This window comes from Gallinula chloropus, assembly GCF_964237585.1.
Source record: "Gallinula chloropus genome assembly, chromosome: 7".
Classification (NCBI taxonomy): domain Eukaryota; kingdom Metazoa; phylum Chordata; class Aves; order Gruiformes; family Rallidae; genus Gallinula; species Gallinula chloropus.
Window position 1 is genome coordinate 13370868 of NC_140092.1, and position 17896 is coordinate 13388763.

Below are 17896 nucleotides of genomic sequence, written 5' to 3' on the forward strand. Positions count from 1 at the left end.
AAATTTTTCCTAATACATTTCAGTTACATTTGCTCACCACCCCTGTTTGGCTCTGAGTGAGTGATGAGAAGATAAATGTTTTTTGTTTGTAGTTTCATCCTCACTTACACTGTTGTTCTATACTTAGTTTTGTGGCTTTGGGGAAATAATTTTAGGTCCTCAACAGTTGTTTTTCTGTTTTACAAAAAAAAATCTTCATCCACTAATTGCATATTTATACTGAGAAACAAGTCAGAAAACACTTAAGAATAGAAGTATGCTAGAAAAGAGTTTGTGTGGCAGGAAACAAATCATACATGTATACAACTGTCTGCCCCCACTGCTTTAGCAAATTAAGATTAGTAGACACAATTACCTGTAAGCCTGTATAGGAGGGGTTGGTACCCAAATCACCAGGCTGAGATAGGATGGCCCCTTTGTAGCTCGTCTAGTTCAGCCCCCTGCTCAAAGCAGGGCTGCCTAGAGCAGGTTGCTGAGGGCCATGTCCAGTCAGAGTGGCTCTGCAAGCTCTCTGGGGCAGCATGTGGCCACCCTTGCTATAAAAAGACTTTTTCTTGTGTTCTAAAAGAACCTCACAACCTTTAACAAAACTCCAAGAAATGTTAATTCAATTCCACAACAACTAGATCCTAACTGCTCTTTAATACAAATTGAAGAGTCATAAAACATGAGTCAGTTTACACCTCAATTGCTGGAGGTTCGCAAGAGATGTGGTTACTGTTTGCCCAGTGGCATGCTGCTTAATCTGGAAAAGTTCCTGTTGTGGTTAACTTGCTAGGATAGAGCCTAGATTGTTTATTTTAATAATTTGGAAAAAAATAATACTTATTTACATTTCACACAATTTTTTCTTTTCTTTTTTTTTCACTAATGTTTACTTGAGCTTCATGTCCTTGAGGGAGCCATGGTCAGAGAACACACACCAGCACTTCTAGATACTTGCATAAAAGGCCTGGAACGGTACAGATGAAAAGAGCACAAGTCTTGATCAGGCCAAGAACAGTTCCAAGGAAATATGTATTTCTTGGGCTTTTTTTCTCATTTGTCATTACATCTTGTCTTTACTAATGAAGAGAGATTAATGTTTAACAATGTAAGGGTCCCAGGAAACTGAGGTGGTGATTTGCTGCTTCTGCTAGAGGAATACTGCATCAATTAATTACCAAATCAAGTAATAAAATCGTATTAACAGGCTGTGAATTTTTGTAGGTTAATAAGCAGGAACAGAGGAGTCAGTGTTTTTCACTAAGTGCAGCATGGAAGCCAGCTATTACTTATGTCATTTATAATTCAAGCCTTAGCATGTGTGAAAATAAATAAATACTCCTGTTGGTTTCAATCAACAGGCCCTCTAGGTCTCCTCAAACATGAAGTTTATTAACAGTCATTCTGTGAGATATAGTGTCTGTCTTTAAATACTGTCTGTACATAAAACCCAGCCACTGCTCAGCAGCAATTTTGTCATTTTCCAAGGTGTCTGATAACAAAGAACATTGAAGAAATAAAATTCAGTAACCACACATCTGTGATGGATCCCAAATGGATCTGGGCTTTAGCTCACCTATGCCCGTTACAGCATCTGCACTGCCAGAGACTCCTTATAGTCATCATCATGAGCGGTGCTGCAGGACCGTAACCCTGACTCTTCACCTGGGTGAGGGCTGACATTCCTGGCTTTGACTAGGTGAGCTTTTTCCAGGAAAGACCTCAGCAGAATTGGAGATGGGATTGCACTTCTCTGTCTGTGATCTGGGCAACTCAGACGTTAAACTGCCTGTGGCTGGTGAGGTCAGACACTCCCACAAGAGTAAGCATGGATTTATTAGAAAATGCTAAAGCAGTTGCAGGTTCAGGTGTGGGTAGAATAAAGTTTAATATTTTGCTGTCATCCTGATATTTTATGCAACTAAAACCTGTTCCTTTGGAGGACTATTATTTAAATATAACTGAGCTGAACCTTGAGCTCACTGTGGAGCAAATGCATATCATTTGAGGTAATAAAGATTCATTCTTCTCATATATGATTAAAAACTTTAGACATGCTGCTGCCTGAACCCAAGGCTTTTCCAGCTGGTTTGTGTCATAGCTGAGGACAGACTTCTGAAGTCATGACCCTGCTTCCCCATTGTCTTTGCTGTGTGATTAGCTGGTGACTCATGCCTTGCACTCAAGGGTGAAGTAATGGTTCCTGAGTTGTCTTTTATTTATTTTGTAATCTCTTACTTATAGTCTTAAATCCACTAGCTATATATATATAAATGTGTCTTTCTGTCTATGTCCATATATCTGTGTTTTCTTGTCTATAAGAATTCTTCTGATTGATGTCTGTATGAGCACACAGAATACTGAAATTCAGTTTTCACTGTTCAGCCTTTTTTAGCCCGTAAGTTCTTTGCTGTTTCCTGTGTTGGTTTACATACTATATTGCATCACGCTTAAGCATTTGATATCAATAGAAATGTCTGGGCAAGACAGAAGTCATGTCTCTGAAAAATTCTGTAGGTTTAGGAATGCCTTTTGTCACAGGGGAGATGGTTCTTCTGGTATGCTGCTCCCAGATTTTCTTCTGTGCTTTCCCCAACCAAGTAATTGTAAGCAAGCTCCAATAATGCTTGACAAAGGAAATCTATTTTGTCAGGAAACTGGCACACTTAGCATGGATTTTTCTCAAAGTAATTTGGTGGAATTAAGAAGTTGGCACAATTATTTGTTGTAATCATGGATGGTGACCCCGCATTTGTTGTTATGGCAGCAGCACATACTGCAGAAGAACCTTAATCTCCTTGGCCAGTCAAGCAGTGGGTTGTAACCAAGCATTGGCCTCTCAGCAGTTTAGCAGATAATGTATGCCTATTCCTACCTTACAGCCATATCAGAAACTGTGACTGTTTACTGTTACTTAAAATGTATCAGATAACGGTTAGAGGTTTGTTTATAATTACATCTGTGGGCTGTGGCGGACTGATCTCTGGGGCAGATGCCCTGCACATGCTGCTGTATCTGGAAGTAATGTTATTTGAGAGCAACATCTAGGGTAGAGAATAAAAACGAACATCTAAATTAATATATTTCTTTACAAAACATGGCTCCTTAGGGTTAAAATAACAAACCGAACACCAGACTGCCATAACAATGTAATGTGCTATTAGGAAGGTGAAGGCAAAGTTGCGAGAGACTCATTAATCTGCATGACATGAATTCTCGAGTTGAAGGAAGTGAAAAATAGCAGAGATTAAATAACTTTCCCACTTAATTACTCTGTGGCTTTTTATAGTTTCTGAAGTATTTTATCTTTCATTTTGAGTTTGAATTTGTCATGTTATACTGGTTCCTTCAGGTGCAAAAGTTTAGTGAAAACACGCAGCATTACAAGAGACAAAGATCTTTTGACAAAGTGTTGATGATGGTGAGCTCCTGAGAGGAAGACAAATGAGCAATTAATCTAGTCAGTGTTTAACTTGTATTTGTCCAATAGGCACATTATAAAAGATCACTTCAACTGGCCTTTCAGACAACAAAACCAAACTAGCCATTCCAGAAAAATAACACCAGGGAGCACCTCTTAGTGTTGCAACTCGTTTGTCATAAAGCACTAGATGCTAATGTGTAACCTTTTCCCCCTCCTGCAGGTGCCTGAGATTATAAGCTCTATTCGACAAGCTGGAAAAATTGCCCGGCAGGAAGAGTTCCAGAATAATCTCTCCGATGTGGAAGACCCTTTTGCCAAAAAGTTTGAGGTGCTCTTCTGTGGCCGCGTGACAGTAGCACATAAGAACGCCCCTCCAGCACTGATAGATGAATGCATCGAGAAGTTTAACCGTGCGAGTTGCACAAACAAATCGGATTTCAACTCACCACCCCAGCAACATGAAACTGCCAACAACTTCGGAGGCTTCTCTTTGAGCAACAAATTTCGGTCTGTCTTCCAGCCCTTGGTCAGTGAAGAGGAGGAGAAAAGGCCAATTAGGAAGTCTTTTTCTCAGCCTGGGCTTCGTTCCTTCGCTTTTAAGAAGGATTTGCCAGAGGGAAGCCATAGGAGTAACAGCTTTGTCAGGTCTTTTGAAGAAGATGCAATTTCACTGAACCTAAAAAGCCAACTAATCTATGGACACAGTGTTGTGCAGCCAACAGACATTGCAGAAAACCGGACGATGTTGTTTACGGTAAAGCAAGATTTGCAGCTCTTGGTGGTGTTTTAGCATCTTAGAGTTCGGAGTGGTAAACTCCAAAGCAGATATTCTGACAGATGGCAATTACTTCTTTAATAACTTAATTGCAATTACAAGAGCTTAAATTAAACTTGCCCGTTTCTCCAGAAAGCATTACCAGTCACTGTAAATTGTTTTACGCATTCAAAATACGTTTATATTAAATAGTTTAAAGCATCACTTGCTGAAGCATTTGGTTTCTAAAGGCAGGTTTTGGAAGGCTGCAGCAAGTTAGTAACTAGTTATACAGTTGCAAAGTGGTATATACAATTACACTAACTAGTAACAGCAGAAATAAATTTGCAGGTGAATGAGTTGTAACTAGAGCAGAAGGACCAAACCGTGACTGGAGGCTAGTAGACTCTGTCCCATGATAAGCAGAGTGATTCATGAAGGTGTTCCTTCTGTCAGCATGTCTGTGTAATGATGGAGTGGTGTGGTAGCTTCCTAGGCTACTCCACACCTGCCTTCAATCCTGTCCTGCTTGAGCAGCAAAAGTACTTTTCAAGTACTGAGAACTAAGTAAGGAATGTGTTATTTGCTCCTCTTATAATCCTCATGGTGGATAAGTTATATAACATATTTTAAATATCTTGCATCTCATGAACATAATGCAAACCTAGAGCTGATCTTGAGATGGCTGGCTATCATAAGGTCATCTTGGATCTGTCAGCTGCTGAGAGGCTGGGAGCTCTTAAGGGCAGTAACTGGGGTGGGTGCAGTTACAGCAGGTTTTTTGGAGAGAGGAAAGAGAAGTGCTACTTTAACAAGGATTGGTGAAGTGTTATACCTGTAAAAAGTAACACACAGAAAGAGGTGTACTTAGCTATACCTGATTTAAAACTTCTCTTTAGTCGTGGCAGACTGGTGTCAGAGAGAGCAGTGGAAGAAGGTGGATAGATTTTTTTGTGCTTCAGTAAAAACAATTCCATGTTTACCTTCCTCTCCTGAGCAGGTATTTCACACAGAAAATACAGGTGCCCTTTACAATGCCTAATTTTTAAACTAACCCTGACTCCATTGTTAATTGATGTCACATACTTTATAGATAGGGAGATTATAGTAGTGCTGCTTAGATCTGGACCTAAGCAGTGCAACTATAATCTCCCTATCTATAAAGTGAGTGTGTCTTTATATTGAATAGATGTAACAGTTCTCAAACATACATGCAGCTTCAGTCTGAGTATACTCTTCACCACCTGCTGACAGGCTCATTTCCAAATTGTGGGGCTCTGCTGATCAGGCTTTCTATCTTGGGTTGCTTTTAGCCCTGGGAAATTAATTGTTACTGTGCATAGATGTATTCTTTTGCCATACATACTTTAAATGCAACTAAATAGAAAGAAGAGAAGGAACTGTGGCTTGTGCCTCTGGTATCCACAAGAGAGCAGCTCATCATAGAGCTGAGTTTGTTGGTTAGCCATCCCTTGTGTTCAGCAGGTTCTGAGTATAGTATGCATGCTGTGTGCACAGGTCTTCACCTTTGCTCATCAGTTTCTGTGTGGCTGCATAAGAATTGTAACTATATCCAGAGGGGAAAAAAATCATATTTTCTCAGTTAAATTTCTTACAGACAGTCCTGACTGTGGTATCTTTTCCAGAAGAACTGCTTTCCTGTTTCTTAGGATTTTTTTTATTACTATTTTTAGCCTGTTCTCCTGGCTATATTTTGGGTGGATGAGTATTGTTTTGGTTTAATTCCCCTGTTCAGTTGGCTTCAAATGATCCCTGCTGCCTTGGGACCAAGTGTGAAAGGAATATGTGGGTCTGAGCTAAGAAAGAGCCTCTTGCTGCAGGGAGGGAAAGGCAGCAGTGAGTGGGAGGATGCTGCTGAGTAGCTATTGGAAGGAACAACCCCACAAACATGCATAAGGTCAGCCCTGGGGACAATACAGGGAAACCAACAAGGAGTTGGGGAAAGTCACTGTGACAGGTTGAAGGTGAATGCACAGGACCATATTTAGTCACATAGAGGTGGCACATCTCACTTGATCCATACACACACAGGATTCCCCCCTTCCTTTAGAAATTACAGGTATGGTGGTGTTGGTGATGTTTTTGTGTACATCATTTGGGATCTGGTAGTGGCTGAAGCTTCAACAGGTTTGTCTTAAGTCATGGTTGTGAATGGATCCAGATTCCCCCCATCTTCATCTTCCCCAAAGAAACTTGTCCTTAGCAGACTTTATGATGTGCTATGAAGAATTTGAACTATTAAAAAGTTAGAAAGACATTGCCAGAAGATGAAACACTGAAAACTATAGTTTCACCTTAAAAACGTCCTTTGCCCATCAAAAGTTAGGATTGGCTCTTGGGTCACTGCTGTACAAATGTCCTACAGAATAAATTAAGTTAGAAAATACTTGCACAAGCTCATTTTCATAGTTTAGATAAATAAACACCTAAAAATTAGGTGGAATACAGGTAAAGGCACACACTTGGATTTAAACTTTAGGACAGCTTAATTAAGTAGCATTTGGCATGTGGTATGTGCCAAGCCTGCAGAAAATCAGGGAGTGTGAGTTTGTTTTCTCAGCACAAAGTTGCTTGAGGTACAGCACCACTCTCATTTAATTCAACACTGTTCTCTTGTCTCAAATGCAAAAACTAAATCTCAGTTTGTTGATGTGCAGAGCTCTGAATACCAAATCAGTGTTGTTTCAGTATCCTCTCTTTCTCTGACTGGTAATACACCAATCAGTCTAAAAATACAGGTAGAAAAAAGCTGAAATTAATGTTCAGAAAACAGTTTTCTAGTGAGCAAAGGAAGTGTAATGTTACGTGGTATCATCTTGCTATTTCTTTTGCTCTTTTTAGATTGGCCAGTCTGAAGTTTACCTTATCAGTCCTGACACAAAAAAGGTAGCAATTGAAAAGAGCTTTAAAGAAATATCCTTTTGTTCTCAGGTAAGATTGCACCAGGTTCTTGTATGCTTTGTCTTTTTTTGTGTGTGTTTAAATGTTCTCCACTTCTGAATGCACATGTACTCCTCTGTCCTAGCATTTCAGATGGATTCTCACCCCAGGGGTCCAGTAATTACTACCCACAAGTTGCTAGTTAATCAGTAACTTTGTAAAATGGTCATTCTTTTCTCTTTGCTTTGTAATTTCTGAAATAGACTTACTTCTGTGTGCAGTGGATGAATAATATCAGCTAGAAGGAACACCCGGGTCAGCTGGTTTGAGATTTCAGTGGGCTTTATTTACAGTTGTGCAAATCTGGGAATCTCTGAGCTGTATTTTTCAAGAAGTGGTGATGAAAGGAAATAAACAATATATGAGTTCTCTAAAAATACTTCAAAAATAGGTTTTTTTTTTCGAGAGTGTAAGTTGCACATGTGTAAAAGAAGACAGCCCTCTGTCACACAGAGGCTGTGATGCACTGAGGGCAAGCATGTTTCAGGGCCCCCTCATTCATGATTAATCCCTATTTTTTTATGCCACAGAGTTTGCTTCCCTGTCCTTCTGCCTCTCATTTTCCTGCTTCCATCTGATTTTGCATGGATTATGTGAGGCTGTGATTTATCTAGTAACCTGTGGGGTGATGGTTTGAAAGAGATGCAACTCTCAGACGTGAAGATGAAGAATGACATCACACAGGTTACACAGGCGTGTGATTCACACTCAGCTACTACAGTGGCTCAGTGGTGTGAGGACAGAATAGTCACTGTCACATCAAGGGCATGGGCAGCTCCTCGATGAGCAGCTGCCTTCACTAGCTGCTGGCAGGTCCTCCATACAGGAGCAGAGGACTCTCAGACATCAGCCTGCAGACTGAAACACCGTTCATAAAAGCAATTCATAGAGCAGTTGCTTATGTTAACTAGCAAGTTTCATGATGCAGGGATTTGTCTTTCCCTAGCTATTTTCTGTCCTGCCAGAGTATGATTTGTATTTAGTTTGTGAACCAGGTTTCTTTCCATTTAAATGAATTGGGAAACTGAGTTTAATTTATTAAACTAGGGTAGAGCTTAAAAGAACATTTAATTCCTTTAAAACTCTTTACAGATCATTTTAGTTTAAACCTCAGAAAATAACCTGAGCTGTAATTATGTAACTAAACATATTTATTGAGGAAAGGATGTTCCTGCTAGTTTACCTAAAAATTTGCCTTGAATTAAGCCAGTGCAATGCTTGTTTGTACTGGGGGGCTCAGGTGGGAGTAAAATTTTGGACACCAAGATGTGAATTTTGCCATTCTTTCTTGCACTAGGAACTATTTTGCATTTGGCTTACTTGCATAGTCCAGATCTACTCAGTGCATCACAGGCTCTGGCCTAAATAATAGGGGGGCAATTTTAATTATTTTTTTTCCAGTATGTTTATTTACCTATTTTTAAATACAGGGAATGTGATTTGCTATTGTATAATTCTAGCTTTTGTTTGTTTGTTTGTTTTTTCCATAAATGGCTTTGGTTTTTAATTTGATGAGGATAGCTTTCATCGCTGAGCATACCGGTAGCTCTTCTGAATATATCAGAGTAAGCACAAGTAGTTTGCATGCTGGCAGATCAAGAGCTTTGAAGAGAAATCCTGCATCACAGAAAAATCTTTGTCCCCACATTCCCTTAGGACATGTCTTAGGCAGGAGCTAGTTTGGTAGACTTTATGACTTGCCCAGAAGGTCTGCAGACAGTTGTTCAGTTCCTCTGAGCATAAGTGAGATTCTCATTGACTTCTCCCTTCCCGTCTGAAGAATACCTTGCTAGGCAGATGTTACATCAGTTAGGCAAATATTGGTGCTGGGGTACAACAGGGCTTTTCCCCCAAGTATGCACATATCAGAAACTTGATAGAACAGTTTTGCAAGTAGATTGTGCCTGAATTTGCATTCCTTTTAGAAGAAATAAATACTTCCATGAGTGATCTTTAAGTAATATATTTAACCATTTTCACTTTTTAAAGAGCCAAGCCTTTCTTTAGATTTAAAAAAGGTGTATCCATTTTTCACTATTGCTTTGATTTGCTCTTACAGATGTAAAGCAGTTGTTGACCACTCAAGCAAAAGAGAACATAAACCGAGTGATTTTTTTCCCTGCTATTTTCAATGTTGAGTAAAACACACCTTATTAGTCTGTCTATATCCCTGTAAATGTTTTACAATGAAACTATTCTAATCCAGTCATTAAAAAAAAACCAAAACAAAACGGTCAAACAACCTCTGACCTAAGTGAAATTTCAAAGATTCGTGAAAGGTTCTATAACAGAAGAGATTTTTAACAGCCAGGTGACTAATTGTAGAATCATTAAGGTTGGAAAAGACCTCCAAGGTCATCTAGTCCAACTGTCCCCCCACCACCTATATTACTTAGTAAACCATGTCCTCATCCATGTACCTCATCCAACCTTTCCTTAAACACCCTGAGGGACAGTGAGTCGACCGTAGCTGAACAGAGGTGTAGTTGAACAGAGCTGTGACCTATCTGTAATGCTGTTGGGCCTTTCATGCTTTTGTTACTGGAAGAAATCCAGGTGCAGAACTTTGAAAGTAAATATGGCTGCTTCATCACTGTTGTTTTTGTGCTAGGGAATTAGGCATGTGGATCACTTTGGCTTCATCTGCAGAGAGTCTTCAGAAAATGGAGGCTTCCACTTTGTTTGCTACGTGTTTCAGTGTACAGATGAAGCCCTGGTAAGTGAAAGAAAATAACAGCCCAATAGAATATTAGGTGCTAAACGTCAATCTTTATTGCTCAAATCCTGCTCCAGACAGAAATATAATCATTTCAAAAATGTAACTAACATAGCACTCAGCAAAATAACTTTTCATTTGTTTTGAAAGCAGGAGCTAAAATCCCCTTTAAAATAAAAAAAAAATTAATTTCATTGGACAAAATAAGTTGGTTTTTTTGGTTGTTTTTTTTTTTAAAGATACTAGTGTCCTCTAGGTCAGCTGCAGTATCACCGACAAGAAAAGCTTCCTAGATGAAGTTGGATCTTTTATTAAACCACAGTAATAAAACTGGTGGCCTGGGAGAGATATGACTGCACAATGAGTTTTGTCCTGCTTGTGTGTTTGCGTGCAGAAATGTCACTGGAACAGCTTTTCTTTTAACCACAAACACATTCCCAAACAAATGGCAGTATTATTCTACCAGGCTGTTGTGTTAGTGTTAAGGAAAACAGAACCTCAGTGGAGTAGTGAAATTCTGTTCTTTTGCACTCTCTTCTCTTCAGGTTGATGAAATTATGATGACATTGAAACAGGCTTTCACTGTAGCTGCAGTGCAACAAACTTCCAGGGCCCAGCCCCAACTCTGTGAAGGATGCCCTATGCAAAGCTTGCATAAACTCTGTGAAAAGATAGAAGGTGAGGTTTAAAGAACTCTCTGGTTGAGTATTTTTCTAACAATTTTATTGGGGGACTGTCTTACATGGGAAACACTAAGGGAATGGGTGCTTAAAAAGAGCTTTGGGACTTGGGATGGAAGGTTGGAAGCCAGTCTTTTTGTTTAGAGGACTGCAATGTAAAGTTATCTGTAAGGCAAAAATAATTTTCTAATAAAAGTTAAGTTCTTATTTTAGTTGATTTTTTTTAAAAACTAATTAGGAGTCTAAATATTACTGAATTCCGGTTAGCTTGGCTCTATTCACTGTATAAACACAGAGGAACTTCTCAACATATGCAGCAATAGCCATGACCTGCTGTCCTACTGAATCCATTTAGATACTGGTATTACAGTACCATTATACATAAACTGAACAGGGAGCTTTTAATATGCATGTTTATGGTGTTGATCTGTGCTCCTTCATAAAAGTGTAGCAGTTAGAATTGTAGTTATTGCCCAGAAAACAAAGTTCAAGACAAAAGACGTCATTGTATTTCAGCAAACTTCAAATTTGTTCATTTAAGTGATGACTGGGGTGAATAAAGGGCAACAGCAGCTTGTCAGATCACATAACAGTAGCTTGTTGGACTAAAACCTATCTGGTAGTCATTTGATGAAACTGGAGAACATCCAAACTACTTTTTCACTCACTTTGGTCTTCAGCTAGCTATGATTTTTGAGAAATTTCTTAAAAGGCAAATGACTCTTAATGCCTTTAATCATGCCATCTGGTTAATCATACTGTGTGCTTCTGAAGGAGAAATGCCATGATCAGAAAAAGAAGTACAAAATACATGGTTTGCTGTTTTTTCACAGTAAATAGAGGAAAGGAATTTAGTCTAGGATGAGAGCAGAAAAAAATCTGCTTTAAACTGTCAGTAAATGTTTTCAGCAAGAGGCAAAGCACAAACTTCACTAACATGTGAATTTACTCTTTGGTAGAAGAGGCCAAGGCATACAAATTGGACAAAATAAATGGAAATTATATTTGTCCCACAAGCAAAATCCAAGCAGTACTGCATAACACCCACGAAGCAGCCTACTAAAATGCAGTAGATTGTGGGTTTGTTTCATCTCGCATGATAATGCAGTCTTCAGCGAAGAGTATAATCCTGGACTGTGCTTAGTAAATCTCCCTGTTGTAGAGTTCATGTCCCTCATTTTAAAGGCAAGTTTAGTAGTGGCTTTAAATTATCTTTGGGTTCTTTCTAAAGCCCTGTTATGAAATCAGTGCAACTGGTCAGCTCCAATAACCAATGTGATTTGGATTAAATTGTGTGCATATTGATGTGATTAATTCTGACAAATTTGACCCCGTGGTGTGTTCTTTTTTTGTTCCCTTTGGTAGGGTTACACCCTTCTAAGACTAAACTCGAACTACAAAAGCATCTAACAACACTAAATAGCCAGGAGCAGGCCTCTGTTTTTGAAGAGGTTAAGGTAAGATCTTTGATTCCAACAAGAATTTAAAGCAATTTTTTTTTCTAACATCACTGTGAAGCACCAAAGTTGTTTTCACTTTTTTTGCTAATTATTTATTATCTTTATTTAATAGACTAATATTCACCTTGTCCTGTAATTTCAATATCGTTATTTTTCTAGAGCTGTTAAAAATTTGTCTCTTGATTAAAATGATTTACTTTGCTCATTTTTCTTCCCTTAATGCTACTTGTTTTCCACAGAAATGTTGATCTCTCACTAAATAAAGCTGCATATTTTTTGTGGATAAAAGCAGTGACTTGTATTCTGAGAACATTCAACCGTTACTTTGACCAAAACAAATTGCCATAACATTCCCAGATCAGAAAATTTCCTGTCCAAAATTTGTCCTAGGCCTTTATACTTGCAAACTAACTACAAAAAAAAAAGTTTCATTTTCACCTACTGAATGAAATCCATATTAGGACAGAGGAAAGTATAGCTGGATTTAAGACAGATGATGAACATTGAAGGAAATGTCATTGGGCTTGGCACACTACTGAAGATTAGGAAATTTCAGACGTTTTTAAAAATAATGTTTCCTTCCTCTCTTGAGTCATTTCAGTCTCTTTGTGTGTTTCCATGTGGTAGTTTATCATCCAGTACCAAATTTGGAAGTTAACTCTGGGGGAGTGATTCAGTGAGCTAAGCGATTTCTTAGTTGTTCAGCAGCTAGCTGGCACTGTTGCCTTGTAGTGTTCTGCATACATTTTAACAGCCTAAAGCTGCTGGTAGTCACAGGAAACTGTTCATTCTTTATAGTAAGAGTCTGCAAACAATTCACTTGGTAAAACCAAGGATGAAGTATGTCTCTCCTGCCTGCCTTTTTCAGCTGATTCTTTCAGGTGGAATGCCTGAAATTTCAGTTGTCGCATTCACAGCTCTGTATGTTGTAACCATAATTTACATTTTTGGATAACTGTCTTTCTAAGGATATTTTTAGTAATTTGATGTGCTTCCCTGGCATTATCTAATGCATACTGTATGCTCTACATTACATCAATAGACTCAAACCAGCATATGCTCTTCAAAAGCTAGGTTTCTGGGATTAAATTCTCTAATAAATTGTTTTTAAAACATTTTTTTCTTACAAGAATTCAGGTCTAAGTGGAATGCAACAGAGACAAATATGTTCACCTTGTGCACTAGTTTTTAAAAATACCTGTGACACTCCCCCAAAATGAAATGCCCAATAAGAAGGATTTCCAGGAGAAGGGTTGTGCATCATAACTGCAAGACAGTACTTCATATGTGCTGCAAACTCAGAACTATGGTGTCTTAGTTTTATGAACATGAAAAGCAAACTAGGAAAAATATTTTTTTAAGTCTTCATTTGCTTTTGGCAATTTGATACCTCTACAGTTACCCTTTATCTTTCCTGTATATTCTGTCATGTGTGAAGTGAGGCCAAGTGTTTCTCTGGCTATGCTGCTGCTTTGCCTAGGACACTGGTGGCCTCTGGTGGCCTGGAGTGGTACCTATAACCAAGTTAAATCTGTTCTTACACTAACGACATACTGACAGTGACAAAATGAAAAGAGTAAATATTTGCTAATTGTTATAAAAATGTGTAATTACTGTGTGCTTGCTGTTTTTCATTAAAGAAATTAAGACCAAGAAATGATCAAAAAGAGAATGAGTTGATTATCTCTGTTTTGAGAAACATGTATGAAGAAAAACAGAAGGACCATGTTCATGTTGGAGAAGCAAAGCAGGTAAGTAATCATTCAGTTTTGGTTCACGTAAGGAGAATTCAGGAAGAAATCTTCCAGTCCATTTTTGTATCTTTCCAAAGGCTAATTTCTATCACTGGCACTTTGGAACTTCAAACTACAGGCAGTGGTGAACACCGGTTTTCATTATGATTGCCATGTGTCAAGCAGGTGTATCTCAAATTTTGAAGTTCTCAGTACAGTTTGATTTCAGGCCTAGAAGACAGAGATGCAAACAAAGTAGACCACTAATTTCTTTGTTTCTTTCTTTTCATTTCTTCAGACTACAATGAAAATTCAGTGTGTGTGAGAGAATATATCATGAATTTGTAATTGCACTCAGCTGTTCAGTGGCATTTAAGGAGAAACTTTTTCACTGTGAGGGTGACAGAGCACTAGCACTGGAACAGACTGTCCAGAGAAGTTGTGGAGTCTCCTTCTCTCAAGACATTCAAAACTTGTCTGGGTGTGCTCCTGTGTGATTTAGTCTAGGTGATCCTGCTCTGGCAGGGGAGTTGGACTAGATGATCTTTCAAGGTCCCTTCCAACTCCTAACATTCTGAGTTTCTGTGATTTGCCATTCTGCTATCTGAGTCACTGTCCTGACAACACACAGGATTTGATCCTTGATAAAGACTTACATTTATTCAATAGCTGGAAGTTATTTTTTTGTGCAAGCCACCATTTGAAGTGGCCTCAAGGACGAGTAGCTGAGGAAGATTGTTGCATAGACCATCATCCTTTTCCAAAGAGCTGAGCGACCCTTCATTCTGTATGAGGTTGTACTACTCCTGTTTAACTGGCTACTTATACAGCACAGTTAAGATTTTTCAAAACACAGTAACGATTTTGGATGCTTTGGTTTATGACTAAATAACTTGAGACACCTCAAGAAGGTCTGTATTTAAAAGAGGATCAGCACCCTTTCATTTGAAATTTTCAGTTCCAGTTATTTGACCCTTTTAGAACTTGGCTGTGACACCACTGCTGGCCAGTAATTACATTGTGATGACTCCTGTTGGACATTTGTGATACAGACTAGGAAATAAATATATGGAGAATAACTGGACCCTTGAGGAAATTGGGGAAATAAATCTTCATTTACTATTGGTTCACTTTGTTAATCTCCTCTCCTTTTATGGCTTAATGACTAATTATTGACTTTCTTGAGAAAGCAGGAAGAGAACTTTGCATGTTTCTTTCTTTGATTTCTCGTCTTGGCCTTCTCATGAGAAACATGTTTTTAAGAAAAAAGCATTGCATTTATGGCACAACGGGAAGAAACATTGCCTGGGGTCCTCCCTCTATCATCATACCTGAAATATTTTTATTGGGTCTAATGCCAGGTGATTATCAAATACTTGTCAGTCATGAATGGCTTGGAAATAGGGATATGCAAAGCAAGATAATATCTTAATATATTTTCAATGTGACTTGAAAATTCCAGAGGCCTCTTGGAGTCTGTTTGCTCAGCTCCTGGATCCAAAGTTGGTTAGTTTGACACTTGCAAAGATGCCAGTGCTCTAAAAACAGAGTTGACTTGCCCTCAGTCCATCTTTGGCAGTCCTAAGTTAACAGATGGACATGATGATCTTAAAGGTCTCTTCCAACCTACATGATTCTATAATTTGGCTTAGCATAACATCTTATATTTACTCTAATAATTTACCTCCAGAGCTGTGTAATAGCAGATACCTTTGAACGTGTACTCTGGCAGTGTTATTTGTCTCAGTAATCATTAACCTATGACATCCTGATGTCCCTATTCCCTTCTTTTCTGTGCATAGGCATTAACTTCCAAGCTTTTCATCCTTTTTTTTTAAAATGTTTTAATCAAAAAAGTAACTGTGATGCTAGTACATGGATCTTACCAAAAATTACCTTCAAAATAAATGTGTTTTCATAAGAAAGTAATAGCAGGCAGCATCTGATTTGCCTTTTGAGAATAAGGTGAGTGAAGGTAAATAGAAAATACAGAAGCCTGTAACGTGTACTGGAAAGAGGATGCTTTAAAAGTACATCTAGACAGGACTATTTGGCAATGGTGATGATGTGCTATTCAGCTGCCCATGTACTTATAGTTACATAGATCAAGCATTCAGATCTCTGATGTTAGGGCCAGTTAGAGAAAGCTATGGTGCCTGGTAGCTTCAACATGAGCCCCCAGAACAGCACTGAAAACTCTGCTCTGGTTTCTACTCCAGGTGTTAGGTGTGGATTGTAGTATTTTCACTATACTAGTGAAATACTTTCACTATACAGTCACTAAAAATGCACTGAAATACTTATTTTAAAGCCAAACTCTAGATAGACTCTTTGCTTTAAGGTGAAAGTGTTTCTACTGGTGAAATGTATAGAACAGTTAGATTGTTATATAACTTCCTGGCCCTTAGAAAGCCTCTTTTTCTAACATCATGGAGATGCTCAAGAGTTCTTGTTAATTATGAGCTTCCTCAATTTTGATTAATTTCTTGTCTGAAGAAAAGTAAATCCGTGAGAAATCTCTGAATCAGTTACACTTAAACATTTCAAATCTGCACAGTTGTACTTTGGCATGAAGGAAAAGTTGCAACACAGCCATAAATCCCTATCAAAACGGCAGTTGTTCCTGAGCATGCTGCTTCACTCAACACGGGGCCTTTAAGAGATCTCCTGGGTTTATGTTAGAATAGTTTGTTAAGATTTAGTATAAGTATCATTAGAGAAAAAGGCATGAAAAGCCAAGGACACCGGGAGAAACTACTGATTCAAGTTACAGAAGTCTTCAGACTGTTCCCTGAGATTCTGCTCCGTGCTTTTGAGTATTTCACATTTCTGTTTTTAAACACTTGCAGACCTCACAACCCCCTGCCGAGAGCGCTGCAAATGAGGTGCCCAGCAGTACTCCAAGATTCAGATTAGATATGCTAAAGAACAAAGCAAAAAGATCTCTGACAGAATCATTTGAAAGTATTCTATCACGTGTAAGTATCTTCATGTTTATTGCCTCAGAACATCATAATTTCATTGTTTTATTTATTTGAATGATAGAAAAGTCATATTTGAGTGTACGTGATAGGAGGAGACATAACAAAGCAGAGAGCATACCAAGTCCTGGAAGAAGTGAACTAATTGCTAGACAAAAGCTAGTGTATATATGCATTTCAAAAAATTAAGTTGAGCATGAGAATTTATAATCTTAACTTCTGGTGTGTGTTATCTCTACAGGGCAGCAAAGCCAGAGGTCCGCTTGACAGTTCTGGCGCTGTGGATTTGGAAAGTTCCATGTCCACTGCCTTAAGCAGCACAAGTAAAGTAAGTAAAGCCTGGGGTGAATGCATGTGTTTAGAAACTTTGGATAATGTTCCCTGAGACTGCAAGTCAGATGTGAAATGGTGTTACCAACTGCTCACTTAACTGTTCTGTTCAAACATCTTGCATTTTGTTATGATTATTTTTTGGGAGTAGACAAGCTAATTGATTGTGTGTGTGTGTGTGTGTGTGGAAATAAACCCCAGAGCATCCAGGCAGTAGGGTAAAAACAGTTTGACAGTGTAAGCAGGTAGGAATGTCCTTCCTACCTGTAAGACTCCTGTTGCCACTTGATCCATAGGGTGTGTGATTAGTGCTGTGCCCAGTGGTTCTGAGGGTGATGGGGCTGCATTCATTGCAGGCAGCCTCCTGAATCAGCCACTGCCTTGCCTACGTTTCTCCCTCCCAACTCAAAGCACTATTTAAGTTTTTTAGAACTTGCAAGTTGATTGCCCAAATAATTTTTCATACATGTTAGAATGTGTGTGGGTCCTCTGAGGGACAACTCGAACAAATTTCCTGGTTTGCTCTGGTAACAGGTTCAGACTAAGAAATAGCAGTCACATGTCAGTACAATGGTGACATGTAAAATGCTGTTTTCTGTAGAATTTCACTGAACTTTATCCATACTTTTTGACAAGGTGGGACTCATGGTAAATCTGTGTTTCTTGTCCTAAAGTTTCAAGTTGCTTTCAAGCTTTTTGTTCTGTTCTTCATACTGTGAAAAAAAGCAGTGCAACTGGGACTCCATTTGAATTAGAAATGTCTTGTACTGTATATAAACACAGTTTTTATATGTTATGTATTTTATCATGTGAGTCTACATATGTGAAATATATATAACAGCATCTGAATCTTGCAACAGTGTGCAACAAAA

The 17896-nt window shown here is 38.5% G+C and overlaps 1 protein-coding gene across 8 annotated transcripts in view; it reads left to right on the forward strand.

Moving 5' to 3' along the window:
* The window catches only part of TBC1D1 (TBC1 domain family member 1), a gene marked incomplete at its 5' end in the record, with an annotated part of 94160 nt that overhangs the window by 38602 nt on the left and 37662 nt on the right, over positions 1-17896 (forward strand). For all 8 annotated transcript variants that reach the window (XM_084266868.1, XM_084266875.1, XM_084266869.1 and 5 more), the window contains 8 exons: positions 3630-4163; positions 7026-7115; positions 9736-9840; positions 10386-10518; positions 11886-11977; positions 13621-13731; positions 16563-16691; positions 16936-17022. In XM_084266868.1, coding sequence (XP_084122994.1) covers positions 3630-4163; positions 7026-7115; positions 9736-9840; positions 10386-10518; positions 11886-11977; positions 13621-13731; positions 16563-16691; positions 16936-17022 — 1281 coding nt within the window. The remainder of the gene's footprint in view (positions 1-3629; positions 4164-7025; positions 7116-9735; positions 9841-10385; positions 10519-11885; positions 11978-13620; positions 13732-16562; positions 16692-16935; positions 17023-17896) is intronic.